General features: G+C 42.1%; 2 protein-coding genes across 4 annotated transcripts; one reads left to right on the forward strand and one right to left on the reverse strand.

Moving 5' to 3' along the window:
* Nucleotides 1-825: 825 nt before the first annotated feature.
* On the reverse strand, nucleotides 826-12468 carry LOC110976528 (uncharacterized). Of its 3 annotated transcripts, none has more exons than XM_022229863.2 (10): nucleotides 12331-12468; nucleotides 9929-10111; nucleotides 9137-9220; nucleotides 8316-9033; nucleotides 7110-7336; nucleotides 6408-6481; nucleotides 5427-5565; nucleotides 3664-3760; nucleotides 3314-3424; nucleotides 826-2872 (listed from the first exon to the last, which is right to left on the reverse strand). In XM_022229863.2, the coding sequence occupies exons 2-10, from the start codon at nucleotides 10024-10026 to the stop codon at nucleotides 2690-2692; spliced, it is 1731 nt and encodes a 576-aa protein (XP_022085555.2). In that variant the 5' UTR covers nucleotides 10027-10111; nucleotides 12331-12468; the 3' UTR covers nucleotides 826-2689. The 3 variants fall into 3 exon arrangements, with proteins under 3 accessions (XP_022085555.2, XP_087003225.1, XP_022085554.2); XM_087147099.1 differs by lacking the exon at nucleotides 12331-12468 and adding an exon at nucleotides 11952-12301 and having other exon boundaries at nucleotides 826-2857; XM_022229862.2 differs by lacking the exon at nucleotides 12331-12468 and adding an exon at nucleotides 11952-12299.
* A 193-nt stretch (nucleotides 12469-12661) lies between these two features.
* On the forward strand, nucleotides 12662-19579 carry LOC110976527 (uncharacterized). The gene is made up of 2 exons (XM_022229861.2): nucleotides 12662-13996; nucleotides 14857-19579. The coding sequence occupies exons 1-2, from the start codon at nucleotides 12866-12868 to the stop codon at nucleotides 15529-15531; spliced, it is 1806 nt and encodes a 601-aa protein (XP_022085553.2). The 5' UTR covers nucleotides 12662-12865; the 3' UTR covers nucleotides 15532-19579.
* The last annotated feature ends 1511 nt before the right edge of the window (nucleotides 19580-21090 follow it).

Raw genomic sequence — 21090 nt, forward strand, 5'->3', positions numbered from 1 at the left:
CTGTGAAGTCTTGGAATAAAACAAAGCAGCTAGTTTAATTTTGATTTTAAGAGAAAAAACGAATATTTATGTCACTCTTTTCATCAGATAAAAATGCAAGGTTAACCCCTTGCACTTTCCATTTTGGGAGAAAATATTTTGGATAGCTCTGTAAGAAATATATGAGACTACTATACATTTGGAACTAGCTGCTTTGTTTTTTTTTTCAAAGTTTTCACAGGATCTCCGATTCAAACTAGGAGTTAACCTTGAAATTATATCATTTTGAAAAAGTCCCAAAGAAATTCATTTTCCCAAAGTTTAAATGGCAAAGATTTTACATTGCCTTTTATTTTCTTAAGAGATTTATTATTTCTTCTCCAAATTGAAATACAAATTAATAAATTTTTTTTATTTTTGAGTGACCCAAATATTCATATTTGTTACTCTAAATTAAACTGTGCAAAAAGTTAGATTTGCTGTTGTATTTAAGAGTATTTTAAATTCTATTAAAGAACTTTTCAGGATAATCAGGTACATGTATCTCCAGAATGAACTACAAGGTTACCTTGAAATTTTTACATTGAAAGTGTCCCTAAAAATTCATTTTCTTCCTGATTTGAGCTGTTTAAGTTTTTGAAATATTAATATTTATCTTTCAATAAAATGCAAGGGCTTAACCTTGCAATTTAATTTTCTGATATTCATTTTTGAAATCGAAACTAAAATGAAAAGGTTTGCCCTAACTATTTGATTTCATTCAAGAACATCACACATATTCTTTGATTTCTTTTCTCAATTAATAAATCTGAGCACAGAAAATCAGGCTTAAGATCAAAATGCAAGTGTTTGGCTAACTTACTAAAATTTATTAGAATTTCCTCAAATATTTGTATGTGTCCAAATGACAGCAATGGATAAACAAATTTATTTCATAAAAAATCCCCAAATCTTGTCCATTTCACTGCAAAATGTACTATCAGGACATCAAGTTTTCTATTTCATTAAACTAGTGAAGGTCGGATTTCTTACCCGGAAAAGCTGCTGGGGGCAGGTTTTTTTACCTAGAAATTTTTCAACTTTGCAATTGTGCTTTGACCAAACACAGCCCAAAGCATTCATAAGTCAACCGTGGAAGTGAAAAAAGAATTCTTAACTGAGTGAACAGGTCCTGCATGGGACAAATAAGGAAAACTGTGTGTGTTTACATGTCATCTGGCGTCAAGTGGTTAAACAAAAACACACAATATTTTTAAACATAAAAATTGGAAGGGTTAAAAAAAGCCATGTCGGTATTTTAATTGTTCAAATATTTTTATTAAGATATTTATCCTTATTTATTTAATTTTTACAGGATGGGTTAAGGTATTGTAACCACGTCAAAAAATGTTGAACAGAATGCTAGATATCCAATCATTCAACAAGTATTTACAACTTTGTTTGAAAATCATTCAAATGGAGGCAATCCATATCCACTTTGAAGTTTAGTACTCAAACTAAACATAATGAATGGTGTCTAGATCACAACACTGAATGGCTGAATTATCTAAACATCCTAAATGGTTAATTTTTATTTACATTCAGCAAAAGGTGAGGAGCAAGACTGTTTTTTGTTACCGAATAAGCCATTTGCGAGTAACATTGGAATAAAATCTCGTATACCGAGTTCTCCAAATTCATGTGAACATAATAAATTGAATTCTCCATACTAAAGGCACTGTTGTTATACCTCGTGATTCGAGGCAAGCTTTTGCTTAGTTTCATAAAGGACGCCTTGCACCAATACACTGTTTTCAACAGATAAAAAGGGCATAAAGGAACCAGTCCATTCCAGAGATGGTGATTGCTATGCAAAAGCTTGCCTTGAATCACAAGGTAAAGCAACAGTGTCTTCAGTCTGGGGAATTCAAATTGTTATGTTTATGTGAAATAAGATAGCACAGGGTACCAGATTTTATTCAAATTTACTCACAAAAGGCTTATTCAAGCCAGCCACTCAATGAAAACATGTCCAAAAGATGTTTGTTCTTTCAAATCCGAAATTACTTAAACTGTGTCGGTCTTCATTCAGGAAGTTATAACTCAACCCGTTTGGTTCACAAAAAGGTTTCTTTTTGCTCTAGGAGAACAGGAGCATGTCATATACAGCAAATTGAAAATTCACCTCTGTAAACAGGCAGTATAATTTTGAAGCCCAAATCGAGAAATATATGACATCAACACGATGACCAGAAACATATCTCATCCATCTGAAAAAAACAACAAAAAAGACCAGCTTTTCTTTTACCATAGCTATGACTGAACTGACCAAAGCTTTTGTTTCTTGTCAGATACAAACAGTGACATATATCGATCAAGGACAACCAAGTCGATCAACATGCCGCTAGTTTTTGTCGCAAAAATACTTGGTATCGTCAACACACCATCACTGTTTTCCCAACACGGCCAACTGCATAACGCTCAAGCAAACACGCTTTTGCTTCTGAAAGAGTCAGAAGTTACCGGAACTAGTTTTTGAGATTTAGTCTTGGAAAGTGTAAACTGAGCTTTGATGCATCGCTCAGTTTGGTATCCTGATAAGAAAAAAAGCAGCACTATGTGGGTGAACAATGTTGAAGGTTCCTTCTGATGTTATGTTGTACAAGATTCTTTCTAAGGCCATTAAAGCTGAAGTGGGCTTTGCGATTTCCATCACATATCTGGACTGTTGTCAAAGCACGGGGTGGGAGGCTGAATCTGGCTCAGGAGGGAGTCGGGCCACTGACATCCCCACCCGTTCCAATTTCTGGAGGTCCAGCCGCAGGGCGTGGGAGCGATTCAGCAGCTCCTGGGTGTGCTTGGAGAGTCTTGCTGATCTCTCGATGGGATAGGAGGGTTCCTGTGATGGGTAAGACTGTTGAAGTAAACATTTGAGAGGTCATTTATTCATATTCAGTTATTTGACCGAATATGCAAACAAAGTGGCATGTACAGCAGAACTCTTGGTCGTGCGTCTGTCGGCCGGCATGCACTGAACGCGTCAAAAGGACAAGTATACATTTTTTAGCAGACCTGTCTCGGAAAAATAGGCATTTCATGAGAACAGCACAAGTAGGTCCAATATTCACAAAATTGGTGTCAAGATGACTGCAACACGTGACTAGCGAAAACTTCCGAAGGTTCGGCGTGCAAAATATTGCACCGCGACATCGGAGGAAATGTTGACAGGGGCAAGAAGGTGGATTATCCGGCTTTTTTAGAGTTAAGGTGCTACCCTTTCAGAGTATGAGAGAATGAGAAGGGTTCAGACAGGCAGATGGAAGGACCAAGGGAACAGTTAGAGGCAAAAGCTCACCATCAGATTCAGTGCGTCCGAAGCCAACTTGTCCACTGAATCCTTCAAGTCGATGTTGGATGCCGCTGGCAGCATGGAAGGTTTGGAGCTCTGCCAACCAGCCAGGCAGTGCTGCAAATCGAGCAGAAAAAAGACAGAGTTCCAAATAATTACCTCTAAACTTTCTGGCCATTTTTCTCATGGACTTTACTATACTTTTTGGAGACATGCGGCGTAGCCATTAGCGCTTGTGCCTTCCCATCATAGGGTTGGGTGTTTGATCCTAGGACGTGGTCACACCCACATCTTCCTCTATTCAAATCCAACCACTGACATACCAGCAATGCCTCCCATCTTAAGTGAAAGCTCACCTGTGACAGTCCCACCGAGTCTGTTGGGTCGTAGCTTTTCCTCCGATGGGGGCGGATCTTATAGGGGGAGGCTAGGGTTGATCTTGGAATGCTCACCCTTCAAAATCGCACGCAGCACAGAGAGAGAGAAGAAAAGAAAACCAAACTGAAAACGATGAAGGTGTGAACTAGCATTATTCTATGTCACTTGGGCAGCCTCCCTGGAGGAAACAAGGCTCTACGCATCATTCCAATATTCAGATTGGTGATCAATTATCAAATATTCTGATTTTTTTTTTAAATAGAGTATTTGTGGAGGTGAACATTCATGACATAACAAAAGAAAAAAGTCACTTATTTGATTAATACAAAATTGCATTCTGAAGCAATTTTCAAAGGGTTACAAATGACCTCAAAGGCAGCTGAATGGACATGCCTAACAAGGCCAAAATCATTCGATCAAATGGACGGTGGAATTGAAACATTTAATGTTGAAGTCCAGTCTCCGGAGTCCTGACGATGAACAGAGCATACAGTCCAAATATTGATTATCTTCAGTTCTTTTCATAACCACATAAACTCACAAAAGAGATATTTTCACATTGTGCAACTGCAAACGAACCACATGTACTTAACTTGCTCCCTTCGTCATGAAAAATTTTAAATTTCATAAATCAAATACATTCCATCGTTCAACTTGACTTAGTCTCAAAAGGAGCACCACACAGCGCAAGACCCTGCTTCTCAATTTGTAAAGGCATATTGTGAGAAGATAACATTGAAGAGATCAAGTTGGCACATGACTCAGTGGTTGGGATTAGTGACTACTGATCGCGAGGGGGGGGAATGGAAGCCAGCACCTGGCTGAAGGCTGTGTCCTTGGGCAAGTCACTTTACCCCAACTTGCCTCACTCCACCCAGGAGTATAGCTTAGAAGGTAGAGGCTTCACGAATGGTTTCAGCTGCTGAAATCAGCCTGGTGATCAGATTAGCGGGGGATATGATAAGTATAACAGTGCATCACTACGATGAACAGCATATTGATAAATATTCGCAAAGTATGAAATGACAGTTGGGCAAATGCCATTTTTTGACCACTTTTGATACATGCCTTCGGGAACAAAATCAGATGTGATCCAACAAAGTACCTGATTTAATGAAAAGGTAAAAGCCCCAAAAGCAAAATCTTCATTTTCTTCTTAAACCCTGATTTTTCTGCGGATAAAATTTCAATCACGAGACTGTGTTCTCACGTGACCTTCCATCAAAAAGTTGGTAACGGCAGAAAGAGATTGATCCTGTTTTGCCTGACTACTTTTCAATTATTATTATTTATTTGGCCATTGCACAATACAGAGAACATTACAATATGATAACAATCAACAAAAGCAATAAACAGGGAAAGAGTGGGGATACAGGGCGGAAGGGTGGGCAGTGGGAACGAAAGAGGTGCAGGGGGCGTGGGTGGGGAAAGTGGGGTCAGGGTGTGGGGTTGGAGGTGTAAGGGAGGTTATGGGATGGGAGGAAACGGGGAAGGGATAGTAGTCCACAAACCAAGCACAGTCCAACCAAGGGAGGCCAGGACGAACAAAAGTGACGAGCATTGTGACTTGAAAGTGTATTCATCCAGCCCTAGATGTGACGATCGACAAATAAATAATTTGGAATATGCTCAACGATTTAAAACTCTGGTACAATTTCATGCACTGTTTTGCCATTTGGAAACACATAGATTGCCTGCGTGAGGTTTCATGCCTGCTTCGTCTCATGCAGCTCACACCCACCTGATGTAGGACGGTGAACTGGCTCCAGGCTGCTTGGGCTGCCTACGATCGTTACAGATGGCGCACAGGCTCTCGCCGGTCTGGGTACCGTGCAAGGGCACAGCAAACAGACGAGGGTTCAAGGTGTAGTTGTGAATGCCTGATGGGGGAAAATGAGACGACCGTGTGCCGTGCAGATTGGAAATGGTGTGTTTTGGCAGGGGGAGACACCTTGTGGCCGATAAAACTATTTGCTCCGGGATATAATGATTTCAAAATCAAGAGTCAAATGCAGTGGATCGATCTAACAGGACGTGTGAATTTTCTTTATAAATTTGGAAATTATAAAGCATTTCCAAAAATTTTTTTGGTTTCCACATATTACAGCACGAAGTGGGACCGTTAAAAGCTATAATAAACATCTGTGCCTGGTTAAATTCTCATAAAATATTTGTCAGATTGGACCATTTCAATTTGAGAAAGTCAACAAGCCTTTTGCAAGCTATATTTGAATAAAATCTGGTACAATGAGCTCTGTAAATTCACATGAATATATTAATTTGAATTCTCCATTCTAAAGACACTGTTGCTATACCTCGTGATTCGGGGCAAGCTTTTGCTTAGTTTCATAAAAGACGCCATGCACCAATACACTGTTCTCAATGGAGAAGGGCACAAAGGAACCAGTCCATTCCAGAGATGGTGGTCACTATGCAAAAGCTTGCCTTGAATCACAAGGTATAGCAACAGTGTCTTTAGTCTGGGGAATTCAAATTGTAATGTTTATGTGGAATAAGATAACTCAGTGTACCAGATTTTGTTCAGATTGAACTCGCAAAAGGCTTATTGGCAATGACCAAGCAACACGGCTGAATGAAATAAGTGTATGACTGAACAAAAAATGGAGGATTCGGCTGGCAGCATCACTAGTTCTGGGTAAGAGAACAGGGCTGTCTTTGGACTTAAGATTTTTGGTGATCTTGGCACTGGCTGGAAACTTACAGGTGTGCTTGTCTGGCTTTGTTTCTTTTTCAAAACCACCAAGGACGCTTGGTGTTGCAGCTGACGCATCCAGCCTGAAGTTAGATTATACAAGGTTTTATTGAGACAGTTTCATTATGACTGAAAATTTCTGAAGCAATCGAAACAGGCTTGAAACTCAAGGGGTTAAAGACATGAGCATTGCAGGGGGTTGGGCACAGGGGCGTGTAAGCACTTGACGTAAAATGTGACCTCATGAAGTAAAGAATATCAACTCTGATCAAAAACTATGGCTAACCGCAGCTCAAAAGGCCCTCATCAAATACAGGACAGTCAATGATGATCAGCCAAGCCAACTCAACACATTTTCATAGGCAAAATCCTCAAAATGAGGTTGGTGACACTGTTGGTTATCAACAGCCTGGCATACAATGTACACAGGGAACCAGCACTGTGAGTAGTCATGAAAGTGTTTGATCGCAGTTTAACTACGGCCATTTGCCCTTTAATGCGAGTGTGCAAGTGCATGTACATCATGAACCGACCCCCAATCAATCAAGCAGTGGGACTTAGCAAAAGGTCACTAAAGTTATCTTTCAAATAAGGTTGTTGCAAGGGCACGGTGAAGTTTTAGTGACTTAGATTTGGATGGGCAAATTACAAAAAGCTGTTAAATTAAATTGACTTTGAGTTAAAAAAAAACCTACATGTACATGTACTTACTCGCCCGTCCTCGGCTTATGAACGCACTCCTCTCTGTTAGCTTGCCGGAACTGTCGCAATTCCTCAAAGTAAGCTTCGGAGTGCTCGCTGACTGGCGCGTCCGCGTCCAGCAACCCCGCGATCCAGTCGTAGCCTAGGAGAGGCTGGCTGCGGTTGGCCACGCTGTCGTTAGGGTCAAGGGTCATCGAGGCACTCAGAGACTGACGGAAGCTTACTCTATTCCTCGACTGCAGAAAAGATTTCTTTAGAAATCATTGTGAGCCGACAATTTGCAAAATATATTCCAGTGGCGATACCTTAGCAATTTAGTAGTTTACAAATTAAAAGGAGCCGCTGTAAAAATGCAAAAATGCCTCCGTTAAAAAAGTACTGTTAGCATGTAATCCCTGAGACCATGACAGGTTTGAGAATTACAATGGATTAAAAATTTGTCAGCAAATTCGGAATCCTCAATGCTCTGTATTACAGGTTCTACACGTTCAGATGGTTAAATCTTGAGAAAAAGAGAAAACCAACAAGTGCGTACAGCCGACACTGTTTTTGCATTAAGTTGATACACGACGAGTGCATTACATGTAGGTGAAGGGCGTGTTACTCTTTCAATTTCACCACGATAAAAGTGAGGTGAAACAGTAAAAATTTCAGTCAATGTGTCACAAAATAAAAGTGCTTAGGAGTCAGGATGTCACTTTGCTACATCATGCAGTCAACCGCGCGATCTCCAGGGTTATCTTCAGTGGCCGTGTCTGGATACTTGACTTCAGCTGCAAATTCTACACAAGCTCATTGAAGCAGCTTTAATTTTTGTGGAACCGTCCTACACAAGAAATGAGGGGTCAAAAGTGTGACATTTTCATGTCTCTGTTACATCTGGCCTTTGTTATTTGACATGGAAACATCACTGGAATTGATTTCAAACTATTACCATTTGTTTGGCAGGTACATGTAATTTGCATTAATTCATCACACTTGGAAATTAGAAAATGTGTTCTGAACCTACAAATCACATGTCAGATGTGACAGGGACACGAAAAGAAATGGATCCCTAATTTCTGGAATCACCCATAACCATTTCACCATGTTCAGTTCTCTTACCCAAATTTAATCACTTTCATCTTTGTGTCTTTGTACAACCGAACATGAAAACAAAACCATAAAAAGAAAACTTTGGATGCTAGAAATTTTTATTCTTTAAGTAGGCCTTACCTTGTTTAGTTTACTTCCGGGGGTCAGTAAAATGGACTTTGGTTTTGACGGATCGTCACGACTTCTCTTTGTCTGTTGTCTGTCGTTGCCTTCAGACAGGAGTTGCTTGGCAAAACTCTTCCCGAGCTGACTGATATGTGGTCTGGTGCCTTTTGGGCTGTCACTGTTTATCTGGTAATAGGATTCTTCGTGGGCTAAGTCAAGGGGTCGTCGGTACCCATACCGTGACCTCTGACCCCTTAGATTCTCTTGCTCCGGAGGGAGTAGGCTCGATGTCTCCAGTTGCACCGAGTACGGTGTCTGGGGTCGACTGTGACCAAGACTTGGGGTGAATGTGGGAACACCTGTCCCCTGGCGGTGCTTGGGAAGTTTTCTCGGTGTGTGCCTTTTCCGTCTGACGTTTCCGGATATTCCTGGTCTACCACCGCCCAGTGTTTTCCGTGAGGTCTGGCCGACGCTCACCACTTTAGTGGGTTTCCCCTGGCTTCGTCTAAATGCGGAATGACTCTCACTGAGGAAACTTTCGTACAGTTCGTTGGGAGTGTCGGTCTGCACAGGGTTCACCACCGGCAAATCTGGAAAGGGTTCTTCTCGTTGATGTGATCTGAGGTTAGGCTTGGCAGGTGAGTTGGCCAACTTTGGTGTGCTCGTAAGGCGAGAGCACGACACAGCACTTGTTGGCTCACGTCCATTCACCATTGAAAGATTTAGTGGATCTCTGCAAAAAAAAACAACTTGTAATTTTTGTAATCCCTGGACAGGTTAGACAAACCAATTCCAAAACATTGGGTTGGAAAGGTGGAATGGATATTTTAATTTACCTCGGGAACTGCACATTCAGCTCCTTTGTCTTGTCTTGAAGGACAGGCTGTCTTGAAGGGCTCCCTCTACTGATGGCAGCAGACCTGAACGCATGAATGTAAAAAGAAAGAAAAAGAAAAACCAACAAAAAATGAGGAAATCAGCTTATCTGGAGTAAAACTGCACAGTACAAAGTTGCCTTTTATGCAATTGTTTAATCAATCGCTGTCTGACAAAAACTTCATTTTACTTTATTTTACGGAAAGAGTTCCATGCACAGACTGATTCCCCTACAGTGGTTCATCAGCCATCAGCCATCAGTAACGCAGCAATAACATCATAGCATGTCCTAATAAATCAAATTTGGCTGGGATTTGGAACCATTTACCAGGAAAACACTAAGAATTCTTCAAGCCAGTCTCATAGGGTTGGTGCAAAGGGTGTCAAGTGATGTCCGGGTATAGAACTCTTTCCAAAAAATGTCCCACTACATAAACACAAAGAATTTTTCATGCCCTATAGAGGTTATTACGTGTAGTTACAGGATAAGGGACAATTAAGTTTTCGGTTTTAGAGGTGGGAAGAAAACCCTGTACAAATTTTTTGAGGAAAACCCAACGACTCAGGTAGGGGCTGAAAACCAAACCACACGTGGACCAAGCGGTTCAAACTCAGGAACCCAGAGGAAGGCTAGGCAAGAACTACGATGTCAACGTGACTCTTCTATGCACAAGGTGTCAAGTGATGTCCGGTCATCGAACTCTTTCCAATTTCGAACACTGACCAAATTAAACATAGGTGCTCAGCCTCACCTGAAGGATGTTCGCAAGTCACGCTGTCCCTTTCGCAGTTCCTCAAGCAACGACAAATTCTGTGCTCGAAGTCTCTCCATATCACTCAGCTCTGCCATGTCCGTGCAGGAATCACGGAAAAGGTCTCTCAACGGTATACCAGAAGAATATTGCAGCCTGACTCTATCTTAGGAGCCAAAATACCTACAATTCAAAAAATAAACTTTAAAGTACATGTAACTTTCATGGAGAACACCTTTCAATCTTAACCCCAACAGTCCTCAATCCTGCACCTGTTGGAGGACTGAGGACAGTTAGGGTTGAGGCTTCTGCACACCTGACTGTCTGATCAATGCTGAAAGCAGTTACACATAGAGTGCTCAAAACAAAAACATAACTGATATTGACACATTGTGTGCCAAAATACCAGCTAAACAAAGTCTATTGGTAAAGATGTATCAAGTTTGCGGCATATTCATGTAGTCGAAGTAACCACATGTAGGACTTTATTGGACAAGGCCAATTACTCAGTCTAACGCCAGTGACTGTATCTGCCCCGGGCTGAAAAGCACCATCAATCAGCCAAAGAAGGACAGATGGTTGAAAGCGGGTTCTTGCACAAGTTCAAAGACCATACATGCCACAATAAATTAGTTACGCGTACTCAGCGTGCTCCGCGTCAAACGCAGATACATGTATCCTTGTGTGCCTCATGGTGCACCTACGTAGTGAGTACCAAAAAAATGCCCTCTTTTGTTCTGTTCGGAGCGGATAGTCTCCAGGTCCCTTCCACTTACTGTGAAAACCAATCAGACTTGACAATAAGTGGCAAAAGTAGGGATCTGGCGACTATAGCATCATGGACATTTGGCATCAGACTCATTCAGTTGCCATGGTCATTACTCACTGCAAATGCAATGTGTCTGATTCCTGCCATCATGGTCATGGATATAGGCTATGCTGTACTGCGGTATGCGATAAAACTATGGAGGAATACGATTAATACAATCATGGAGACAGAAAAACCAGTGCCGTAACTAGGGCTAAATTTCCGGGGGGGGGGGGGTTCGTGGAGGGGAGGCAACCAGGATGGGCACATTTTTTTCATCGTGGCACCACCATGACAACAAGAAAACACACTGCAGCTACATGTGCATTTTCACAGAGATTATTTACGGATCTCAAATGGGGGGGGCACGGGCATCCGCTGGGGGAGCACATATCCCCTCCCCCCATTTGAGGGAAAACTGGAAGTTAGCTCGAAGCCTACTTTAGAAGTCTAAGTCACTAGGCCTACTCCATGCACACAGAGTATTGACTTACATGTAGGCATGTTAAGAGTTCTTAACTCTTTATTTAATAGCGAGTCCATCTGACCCACACAAAACACAGAGGTTATTTACCCACTGTGGGAGGTGTAAAGTTAGATTCTTGTTTCTTTTGCCCTCCATTATTTCTGTTGCAACCAGAATGCCAGCAAGGGCTTTGTTAGGGGGTGTGCATCCAGACTGCTCGCCGAACGTCGAACTGTTATTTATTCAGCACCGAATATCAAACTGGCTGTACAGTATAAATTATAACTTTAACATTGAATGTCTAAAGAGTAACTAGGCCCCTAGCCCAGTAATGCAATGCCCCCTGCAAGCTGAAGTTCACAACGGTCCCACTGCAATGTTAGTTACTACTTCTTGTAGTGGGGATTGTATACTAGGGGACCCCCAGCCCAGGTTGGACGACGTCTACACAGTCACAATGTAATTTAGCCATCGTCCAACCTGGGCTAGGGGACCCCAAGTTTAAATTGGTACAGTGTTAGGCCCAAGTCCCCCCCCCAAAAAAAATAAATAAACAAAGGCAACACTGTCTAAAATTTAATAGTATTATAGGTTCATGGTCCAACCCGGGCTAGGTTACAAGTAGACCCGTAAACAGGGCCCGACGAATGTTCCTCCATACGACGGAGGAGTATTCGTTGGGCCCTGTATACGGGTCTAGTACTAGGCCTTGGCTACTGCCAGACTGCCGCCTAGGCTTCTTAACTTACATACAATGTAGGGCCTCCAGGCGTTTGATCAAGCTACATGAAGCATGATGCGGTAGGGTTTGAAAGAACTTGTATGAAAGATTGATGGAGCACCGATCGCAGAGTTTCTACATGTACCACAGTAGGACTAGTACTACTAGTAGGCAATTCCATCTTCCATGATTTGACGACGCGGCGCGGAGAGCCTAGGCTTTGGGGCATCTGCGAAACTTAAAATTAAATAGCCCGGCCGCGACATATCGATCAACAACATGACAATCGATCATTCCCGAGATGCAATTGGGCGGACGCATGATCCACTAGAATTATAAGGTGTGCTACTTTTTTTCCTATAATAAGAAAAACTAGAAATTTTGGTATTTTTGCTCAACAAACTTACTTGCACGAAAGTATAAATACTGAATATCATTTTGAAGCCATTGTCTCTGAAACAATACAACACATAAGCTTAACGGCCAAAATCAATTTAGACTGGAGAAATCGTCCATGACAGTGGAAGAATCCAAACAGGTTTTATGATCTTTGATCTCAGCCTCGACTCCATGGGCTGCGAGCGCTTCCCTTGACTCGAGCAACGCAGGCATGGTGGAATCAATGGTGGGAACCGACATGGCCAGGCAAGATCGTACCTATGGGAACGAGATTGCTCTGCCCCAGACGAGTGGCTTATCGATATCGTGCACTTCGGCACTGTTCAGCACTTCATCAAAAACTAGGAGTCTCACTGCATAGACTGTGTGAAGTAGCCGCGTATAATCATTGTCAATAATTATCGATCAGTTTTTATGCAAAAGCAAGGACGGGCTTGTAAAAATGATGTGGCATTCATACTAGGCGGTTTCACCATGTTCACAGTTCACTGACCACACATAATACCCACTCCACACTTGATTGCCAGACGGATCGCTCTTTGCATGCCTTGTGTCCAGAAACAGCACTCCCAAATGATTCGGCAGCGAAAACACGACGACGAAAAAGTGAAGCAAAAGCTCGGGAGCTCGCCATCTCCGAAGCAGGGACTGGTGCCCCCTCCTCCAAAGGACTCTTCCCTGGCGTCTACCGCCGAGGCGGACGACACAAGAAGCATGCACTACGTTAACAATTCCCGTTCCAAGGCGCGGTTCCGGCAGTTTGGGCCACCGACCGGCCTTCTCAGTTGCGTGTTCAGGCTGAGACTGATGCGGACGTTTCTCATATTGGTGGTAGCTGGTGTTTCTGGATTCGTGGTCGGGCGAGCCCTCCACAGTGGATTTGTCGCTGGACCGAGTGACGGCTTCGAGTTTGACGCACACATGACACAGGCTGATCGTGAACTCGGGGATCCTCGGAATGAAAATCATGCTAAGGTACATGTACATCAGGGGGGCTCACACCAGCAGTATGCCAGTGCTAATCAGCATGATCAAAGGGACACGATGAGGGAGGCACCTCAGAAAACCCAGCAACATATGGAGGCCCCGATCCAGCAGCCTTTATTGGACAAAGCTCATCAGCCCGGTGCAGGACAGGAAGACAGCCCGTTGAGCCCGGAGGAAGAACGCCACTTCCAGAAAGTATACAACGAGCATGCTGCCCGAAGGCAAATGTGGCAAAAGGCAATGGCGGAGAAGTTGGCATTGCAGAATAATGCTCAGCAAAATGCGGCCAAGCCACCCCAAGTACAGCAAAACATCATGCAGCAACAGCCTCGGGTTGTCCAACAGCCGGTCATCCCTCGTCAGGGGGCTCAGGCACCTGGGGCCAACACGGCCAACCAACCCTCTGGGCAGCAGTACGCCGACGGGGTCTTACGAGTCAACCAACCCATGATACAAGACGCTCCAAGCGATGCTGAAATCTATCCCTACCACGTCATCCAGACACTGACAAACACGCACAAAATGCCCCATCTGAAGACCCGATTTATTGAATGCACAAAGTCCATCCTGGCCAAGGCGTCCATAAACCTGCACTTTTTTTTCGTTGTGGACGAGCCCAGTAAAACGTTTGTCCTGGAGACTTTGCAAGACATCACCAACCAGCACATTGCTAAAAGCAAATTCCAAGTATGTCTTTGACAGTGTCGGACATCAAAATAATTTGAAATGTAATCCGAAAAATGTAAAGAGGGGTGGGTCTTAGGATTCAGGAAAGAATGGTGGGAATGGATATATTCATGTAGTCTTGGATGTGCAATCGCAGAAATTTACTGCTAGTTTGAAATACTTACATGTACCGGTACATTACTGCTGCAGTACACAAATGATTAAAAAATTTAGTTGTTGGAACAAAACAAACGTAATTATGAGTAATAAATAATAGATTTTAACTGTACATGAACATACTAGTAAGTGTCACTCCATGTAGTGTTGCAGTTGAGTCCACAAGTCTGTTTTAGTAACACTAACAAGGGACGAAAGATTAATTTGAATGGCTTCTGAGTTGGCTGTAGACTGGATGCCTTGTGATGGGCTTGAAGGGACTTGTGATGGACTCAACTACATCAACTGTAGTTGAGTAGCACTCAACTACAGGTAAATTATTCATTAAAAAATTTAAAAGGAATAGACATTTTCAATAGGGCAAGAAGTATTGTTCATCTCGTAAATCTTGCTAAATCGTGGCTGGAGATACTCCTAGACATGAGAAGCTATTCAAGTGATAATGTACAACTGTGCATTATTGCAACTGATTTTGTACATGGTTCATCAACAATCTGCCGGTCAGTACAACTGAATATTGGATCAAATGGAAGGTCAAATATTTTATTAGTGAATTATTCAAATGGACTCAGCCCTTTAAGACTCTCCTTTACATCAAAAAGAAGTCAGAAGTTCTGAACTTAAAGGATACATGATGACATCCATCTATGTTCCTGTTGGTTGTAATCATAAAACTTAATACGTGATTTCATTCTTTCCAATAGTTCCACTTCATCGAAGTTGATCAACTTGCGCAACAACTCGCTCCCGTAGTCTCCATGCTTCAGGAGCGCGTCACCGGTGGCCACCCGTACTACCAAGATGCCATCTTCTTTCTCTCTGTGGCGATCCATCGCGGCATCCTGCCCAGCTACGTCCGCCGCGTGGTCATGCTGGACACCGACCTGAAGTTCATGGCGGACATCCGGGGTCTGTTTGACCGTTTTGACCTCTTCACCGGCGACAACATCATGGGCATAGCCCGGGAGATGCAGCCCGTCTACCGCCACCTCCTGTCGCTCTACCGCAGCCAGAACCAGGGGACCAAAGTGGGCGGACCGCCACCAGACGGCCTGACGGGCTTCAACAGCGGCGTGGTGCTGCTGGACCTCGAAAGGATGCGGCGCAGCGCTGCGTACCGGTCCTTCGTCAATGCCGAGAAGATCCACGAGCTGACGGAGAAGTACCACTTCAAGGGCCACTTGGGGGACCAGGACTTCTTCACCTTGATCAGCTTGGAGAAGCCTGACTTGTTCCACATTCTGCCTTGCTCCTGGAACCGGCAACTCTGCGTTTGGTGGCGGGATAAGGGATACACTGATGTGTTTGACCAGTACTTCAAATGTGACATGGCAATTAATATCTACCACGGCAACTGCAATACTCCAATCCCTTTCTAGAAAATACATATTATTTACAGGTTGGCATTAGGCCAGGACTCATAACTCATAAGGCCAAACAAAAAAATAGCTGTGCGTCCGTTTACCCGACCCAACCTAGAAAATCACACGAAACCTATATCTTTTTATTCGACAAATCAATAAAATGTAAAAACTTGTGGAGCCTTGCCCCGAGCCTAATTTTGTTTGCATCGTCCTGTACATTGTATTATTTTAATTTTTGGGGGGGGCATGAGATGGACAGCAATGCAATAATCGTTGGCTTGATGAATTTGTGGTGCATGTACATGTACAGTATTAATCTGACACTGACTCAGTGCCTGTTACAAATATACCAGCCCCCCCCAAAAAAAAATACAGACCATCATCTGACCCTAATTTTTGGGGGCTATAAAAATTTTGAGTAAAAAAAATATTTTACCCAACCAACCTCCCTAATTTATTTTCCAGTGTAATAGGAAACACAACTAATTTGTTGTTTGGCCTAAATACAAGTTACAGGAACCAGACACATAACCAGGGAGTGTACAAACAAAGAAAAGGCAAAAAATTCACACAATTGCGATTTTTCAGAATTTGCTCAAAAAGAAACAGTCTCTTGTTGTAAATAACGGTGCTCTATATGTCAAATTGATTGGATGTACATGTACCTACATTGTACATTAACCAGAATCCTTTAAGGAGTTTTATGTACAATGTAGACGGATTTCATACATGTAGGCAGGCTCATCCAACTTGCTGGTGCTTTCCATTGGGCTTGTTACTTGTAGAAAATTTGGATACAAAAAAGTGCCTGGTAGGTTATTGCGGACGGTGGCAGATTCGGGGGATTTTAAGAGGAAGGTTCAATCTATCCTTCAAAAGCCACAAGTGATTTCTGGTTTTTGTGGCATTTAGAAAGGAATGTTCACGAGCTGCCGCGCCATTGCAACATGTTCATACAGTGTATGCCGTTGGGTTTTTTCCCTGCTCAGTGGAGGATTTTGCAGTATTCTGAACGATTTTTCCCAAAAGTGTGTCTGGTCAAAAGACAAATCAATTGTTTTTGGCAGCTTAAAGTCCGCTTCTGATATAAAAAGCCCAAACCAAAAGTTTTACGAGACATTTGAAATTTGTCACTTATGAAACCTATCATCTAACAAGCTTCTCAGAAATGGAAAAATGTACCATGCTTGAGGAAAAAAATCCGAGGTGTACAAGTACTATTTTATTGCACTAAAGTAAAGAATTTAAATGTACGTGTACATAGGAAGTCGTGTACAACCGCTGTAATAGTTTATTTGTAGCTGTATTCTCTCTGTATATTTTGTATGGTGAAGAATGACTTTGTTTGCACAGTACTTTTCGAGGAACTATTTAATGAAATCAGTCAAACTATGGCTGCATCCGAATCTCTTGTCTAGAGCTAGGTGTAGGTCTTCGTTCCATTGGAAATGTGTGAAGACGCGCAGACAATAGACCTAGCCGTAGCTCTGGAAGCCCGTTTCGGACACGGTCTATCTCTCATCCTGTTTGCCAGTCTCTAGGTGTACTGTATATATTAAACAGATGTAATTTTTCTATCATCATTTAGGCCAGGAATTTTAAAGAGTCTGCTTAGCAGGTTTTTTTTTACTTCAAACTTTCCAAGTGCAACTCTGTGTCTCAGTTAACCTTATTTTAGTGTTTATTCCATTATTTCAAAGGGTATTTTGCAGCCTTGTTGGTTTTCATGCTGATTACATGTATCCACATCTGTGAGCCAAACTGGGAAGTCATCCTGTGAAGAATACCTGAATGTCATGGTGGTTTGTGCGCAAAAAGTGCTGGGTTTGTAAAAAAATATTTTGCTGGTCTAAATGTTCGTTTGTTCACTGTTTAGTTAGTACTGTACATATGCATGTACATGGCAATAAGCCAGAGAGTAACCCTCTTAGAAATGTGGGCGGGTCCACGACCACAATCTTAAAGCCTGGTTTCTATATAGTCGTTTTTAACGCAGATGGAATGCAAGACGTGAAGATGCAGACAAGTATGGAAGAGACGGTGCATGGCGTCATCCCACCTTGAAATTGAAACAAAATGGCGTCCAAAGCTGTGATTTTTTTTAACGGAAAATATGCTTGTAGATTGACTGTACCGCCTCATGATGCCAAACCTCTGCTCCAGTTTCATGCATGTCATTGACGGTCAGCTACATGTACATGTATATCTAACATTAATAAGGTGAAAATGGGCAAAATTCCTGAACCTAATCAGGAGGGACATTGTTACATGCCAGTCATGCCAGCATGGAGGTTTGTATAGGGATACCACGGCTACGTACTTGACGTAGACAGTTGGTTCGCCGATCGTTCTCGGGCTGGTTTGCGTTTGTCTGCGTTGTCGTTGACACCTCCTTTTGGCATGTTCCCATCTGTCCGCATTGCAGTTTGCGGCTTGATTGCGTTGCTGTCTGCATTTCTTACGTCGATATGGAAACCAGTCTTAACTGAAAAACCTACGCACAGAATGACATCCTGGCAACAGTACCCTTTCATGTTCTGGAAAGCATGGACAATTTTGAGTGTATAAAAAGTGACTTTTTTCAGTACATTTAATCAAACATGAACATCAAGTAACTTTCATAAATTAGAGAAGAGTGAAAGATGCAGGAAAAAATCTCCAAAAATTCATTGCACGTTGGCCACCGATTACAAGTATACTCGTCGTAACAGGTGTACCGGATTCTGCCACTACGGTTATAGGCATAGGAAATGAAAGGCTATTGTAATGTAAATTGAATACACTAAAGAACACAAAGAACACTGCTGGCAGTGGCGAGGGCATACATCTGTGAAAGGCTCATATTCAGATAGTCACCTGAAAAGGACATGTACATGTACCTATTAATTTATTAAATATGCACCCATGTGTACAACGCTTGGGATTTGTGGGAATGCCCTGTGAAATTATGCATGGCAGTCGATGTGTTAATATGGAGAAATGCAGGAGAGAAACTATCTAAAGTGTAAGTGGAAGTCGAGTTTCAGAATACTGGTGCATTGTACCAATGGGACCTATTTCATGTACCACAATAGTACATGTACATGTATCTTGTATATGTATCTTGTACATGTACATGTCTTGACCCAAAGTTCATTTCTTTCTAGCACCTGTATATTGATCATTTTTATAAATTTGGAGCCTGATTTTTTGTGCGTGTGCCCCTGACACGATCTGTCCTTTCAGAACGTGCTCTTTAATTTCCAAGAGTGATGGAGTTAAATGCAAATTACCTGCCAAACAAATAAGAACAAATTGAAGTCTCTTTTAATATTTCCCCTGTCAAATTACACAGATCAGGTGTAACAGACACAAATATGTCACATCTTTGGCCCACATGTACTGAAGTGGAGTGCTGATGTAATGTAAATTTCTGCAGTGAGGTTCCCGTAATTTAGTTCTCATAGCAGAGCAAGTTTTCTTTATATAGTTTTCGATACATGTACTTAAACATACCGGCCAGTGTACATGTTGAAAGTGTACACACTGTACATCTGCATGTATGCACTACACCAAAGTTCTTTCAGCAAGTTGTTTTAAATCTTTTTCTAACTTTTTATTGCCACGCACTCCTCGCCTGTAACAAAGCAGTCTCCTTTTAGAAGGGACCTGCCATGGATGAACGGGAGAAGGAATTTTCCAGCGAGAGTGCAGTGAAAGGGCAAAATGACCCCGTAATTTGGTTGCCCATTTAAAAGGTTTGCTTTTCAGATCATTTGTTGCCTATAGGGAGTTGGCATGAATGGTTGCCCCACCAAAGCAACCCTCCTTTGTGCTGTGTCTGGATGACAGAAAGACGTCCGGGAAAACTTTGGCAGGCAGGTTTATACTGGTATTTGGGAGGGGGGGTTGTATTATGGCATTATATTTTCCAAGAGCTTGCATGTATATTTGAGCTATGTATTATTAAGTGATGGATTCTTGGGGTAAACTGTGTTTTAAGTGTTTTTTTCTACTCCCCTACTGATTATGTACGTTTGCCATAAAAATTTGCAAAATATAAAAATCCAATAGTCTATTGAAACCAGTGTGGCATGTGTTTTTTTTTTAATGAGTTGAAATTCATAGTTGCATACCTGTGTGAACTTGCAAAAAGTTGACAAGTATGTAAAACACCCTACATGTACCCGCATATGGTTTGTTGCCTAAACATCACCCTGGCTATGTTTTGTAACTAGAAAAATTACATCTGTGTACAGGACGGGAAAATCAATACGTGTGTGAGGCCTTGAATTTAAAAAAAAAAAAATCCAGAATATGTATTGTAAGTACACGTTTCCACCACTGGATTGCAGTGTGTGCATATCGGATAACCATCAGTGATTTTATTTGAATTACGCGTAGGCCTCTGTCGAATAGACGTCCAGCCCGACGTGCAAAATTACGTGAAGGCGTAGCGAGCGACATGAGTTACATGTAATTGATTGCATAAGACAAATTCTGTGGTACTTCTGGGCAGTGCTTCCCCTGCGATAATAAATAACATGCATTGTTAAGATTTCAGGTCTCAAATGACACCACAGTCTGCCCCTGGCTTCTTTGTGTTTGATAGATGCAATGCCATCCATGTGTCCATTTACACCCATGCACACAAGTATATGGCCTGTATATTTTGCATGCATATATACGGTCAGCTCTTTTCATGTCAGTTTTTCTGTCAGATGGCTTCTAACTCTATGACTGGTCCTTGGTACAAAATAGAATAATTCCTAAAGTGTTACAAATCCCAGGCAGCTATCAAAATGCCAGATAATCATATACGTAGTAAAAAATAAAAATACGACCCTCTCTAAATTTAATGGGACAAATGAACTCTTCGAACAAATTTGCAGCGAAAATTGAGAAACAATCAATGGGCGGTTTCCCTGCAAATGTTAGACGCCCATACAAAGTGTAAGCATAACGAAAGTGGTCTATACAAAACTGTAACGGTGACTGGTGTAATTTTCTGAATTGTGCGGGGGAACTATGGCATATTTTTCTTGTCAGTAGCAAATATTTCTACTGCATTTACATGTCTGTGTCAGAGAGGTCCGCCATGAAAGGCTAAGTGAAAAAACAACAGACCCCTCCCACATCCTACCAAAACCTCCTTGTCAAAACAGTTAGGTTTCATGTTGTTTCCCATCAAAACTTGAATATGCCACTCCATTGGTGCGCTGGTACGTAATAGGTGTGCGTGTACAAGAATGCGTACGTACATTGTACATGAAGTGCTACGCATCTAGGCACGACATGGTTTGTGAACGAGTTACATGTCCCACAGGTCTCCCCCACACACACACACTTGATCAGAAAACAACGGGGTGGGGTTTTATGGATTAGTCCATTAATGGCTGATGCCAGATGGTCTCAAAATTCCCCCCCCCCCCACCTGACAAATGTTTTGCCACTGCTGGTTGGCAGAAGTTTCACAGTAGTGAAGAAAATTCATGTTTACATATTTTCATCGAGTTATTTACGTTAATACGATGCCACCTTAATGTGTACATGTACACACGTGTACAATTCCCTACATTTACTGTTTTTAATGTG

Source organism: Acanthaster planci, linkage group LG16 (genome assembly GCF_054643075.1).
Source record: "Acanthaster planci isolate LZ-2023a linkage group LG16, COTS_SCS, whole genome shotgun sequence".
Taxonomy (NCBI): domain Eukaryota; kingdom Metazoa; phylum Echinodermata; class Asteroidea; order Valvatida; family Acanthasteridae; genus Acanthaster; species Acanthaster planci.

Excerpts from the sequence above, each read along its gene's own strand:
- LOC110976528 (XM_022229863.2), bottom strand. The coding sequence starts at position 10,026 with ATGGCAGAGCTGAGTGATATGGAGAGACTTCGAGCACAGAATTTGTCG. Across the intron at positions 9,221-9,928 it reads GACTTGCGAACATCCTTCAG|GTCTGCTGCCATCAGTAGAG; the intron begins GTGAGGCTGAGC and ends TCATGCGTTCAG. Across the intron at positions 6,482-7,109 it reads CATAAGCCGAGGACGGGCGA|GCTGGATGCGTCAGCTGCAA; the intron begins GTAAGTACATGT and ends ATCTAACTTCAG.
- LOC110976527 (XM_022229861.2), top strand. The coding sequence starts at position 12,866 with ATGCCTTGTGTCCAGAAACAGCACTCCCAAATGATTCGGCAGCGAAAA. Across the intron at positions 13,997-14,856 it reads TTGCTAAAAGCAAATTCCAA|TTCCACTTCATCGAAGTTGA; the intron begins GTATGTCTTTGA and ends TCTTTCCAATAG.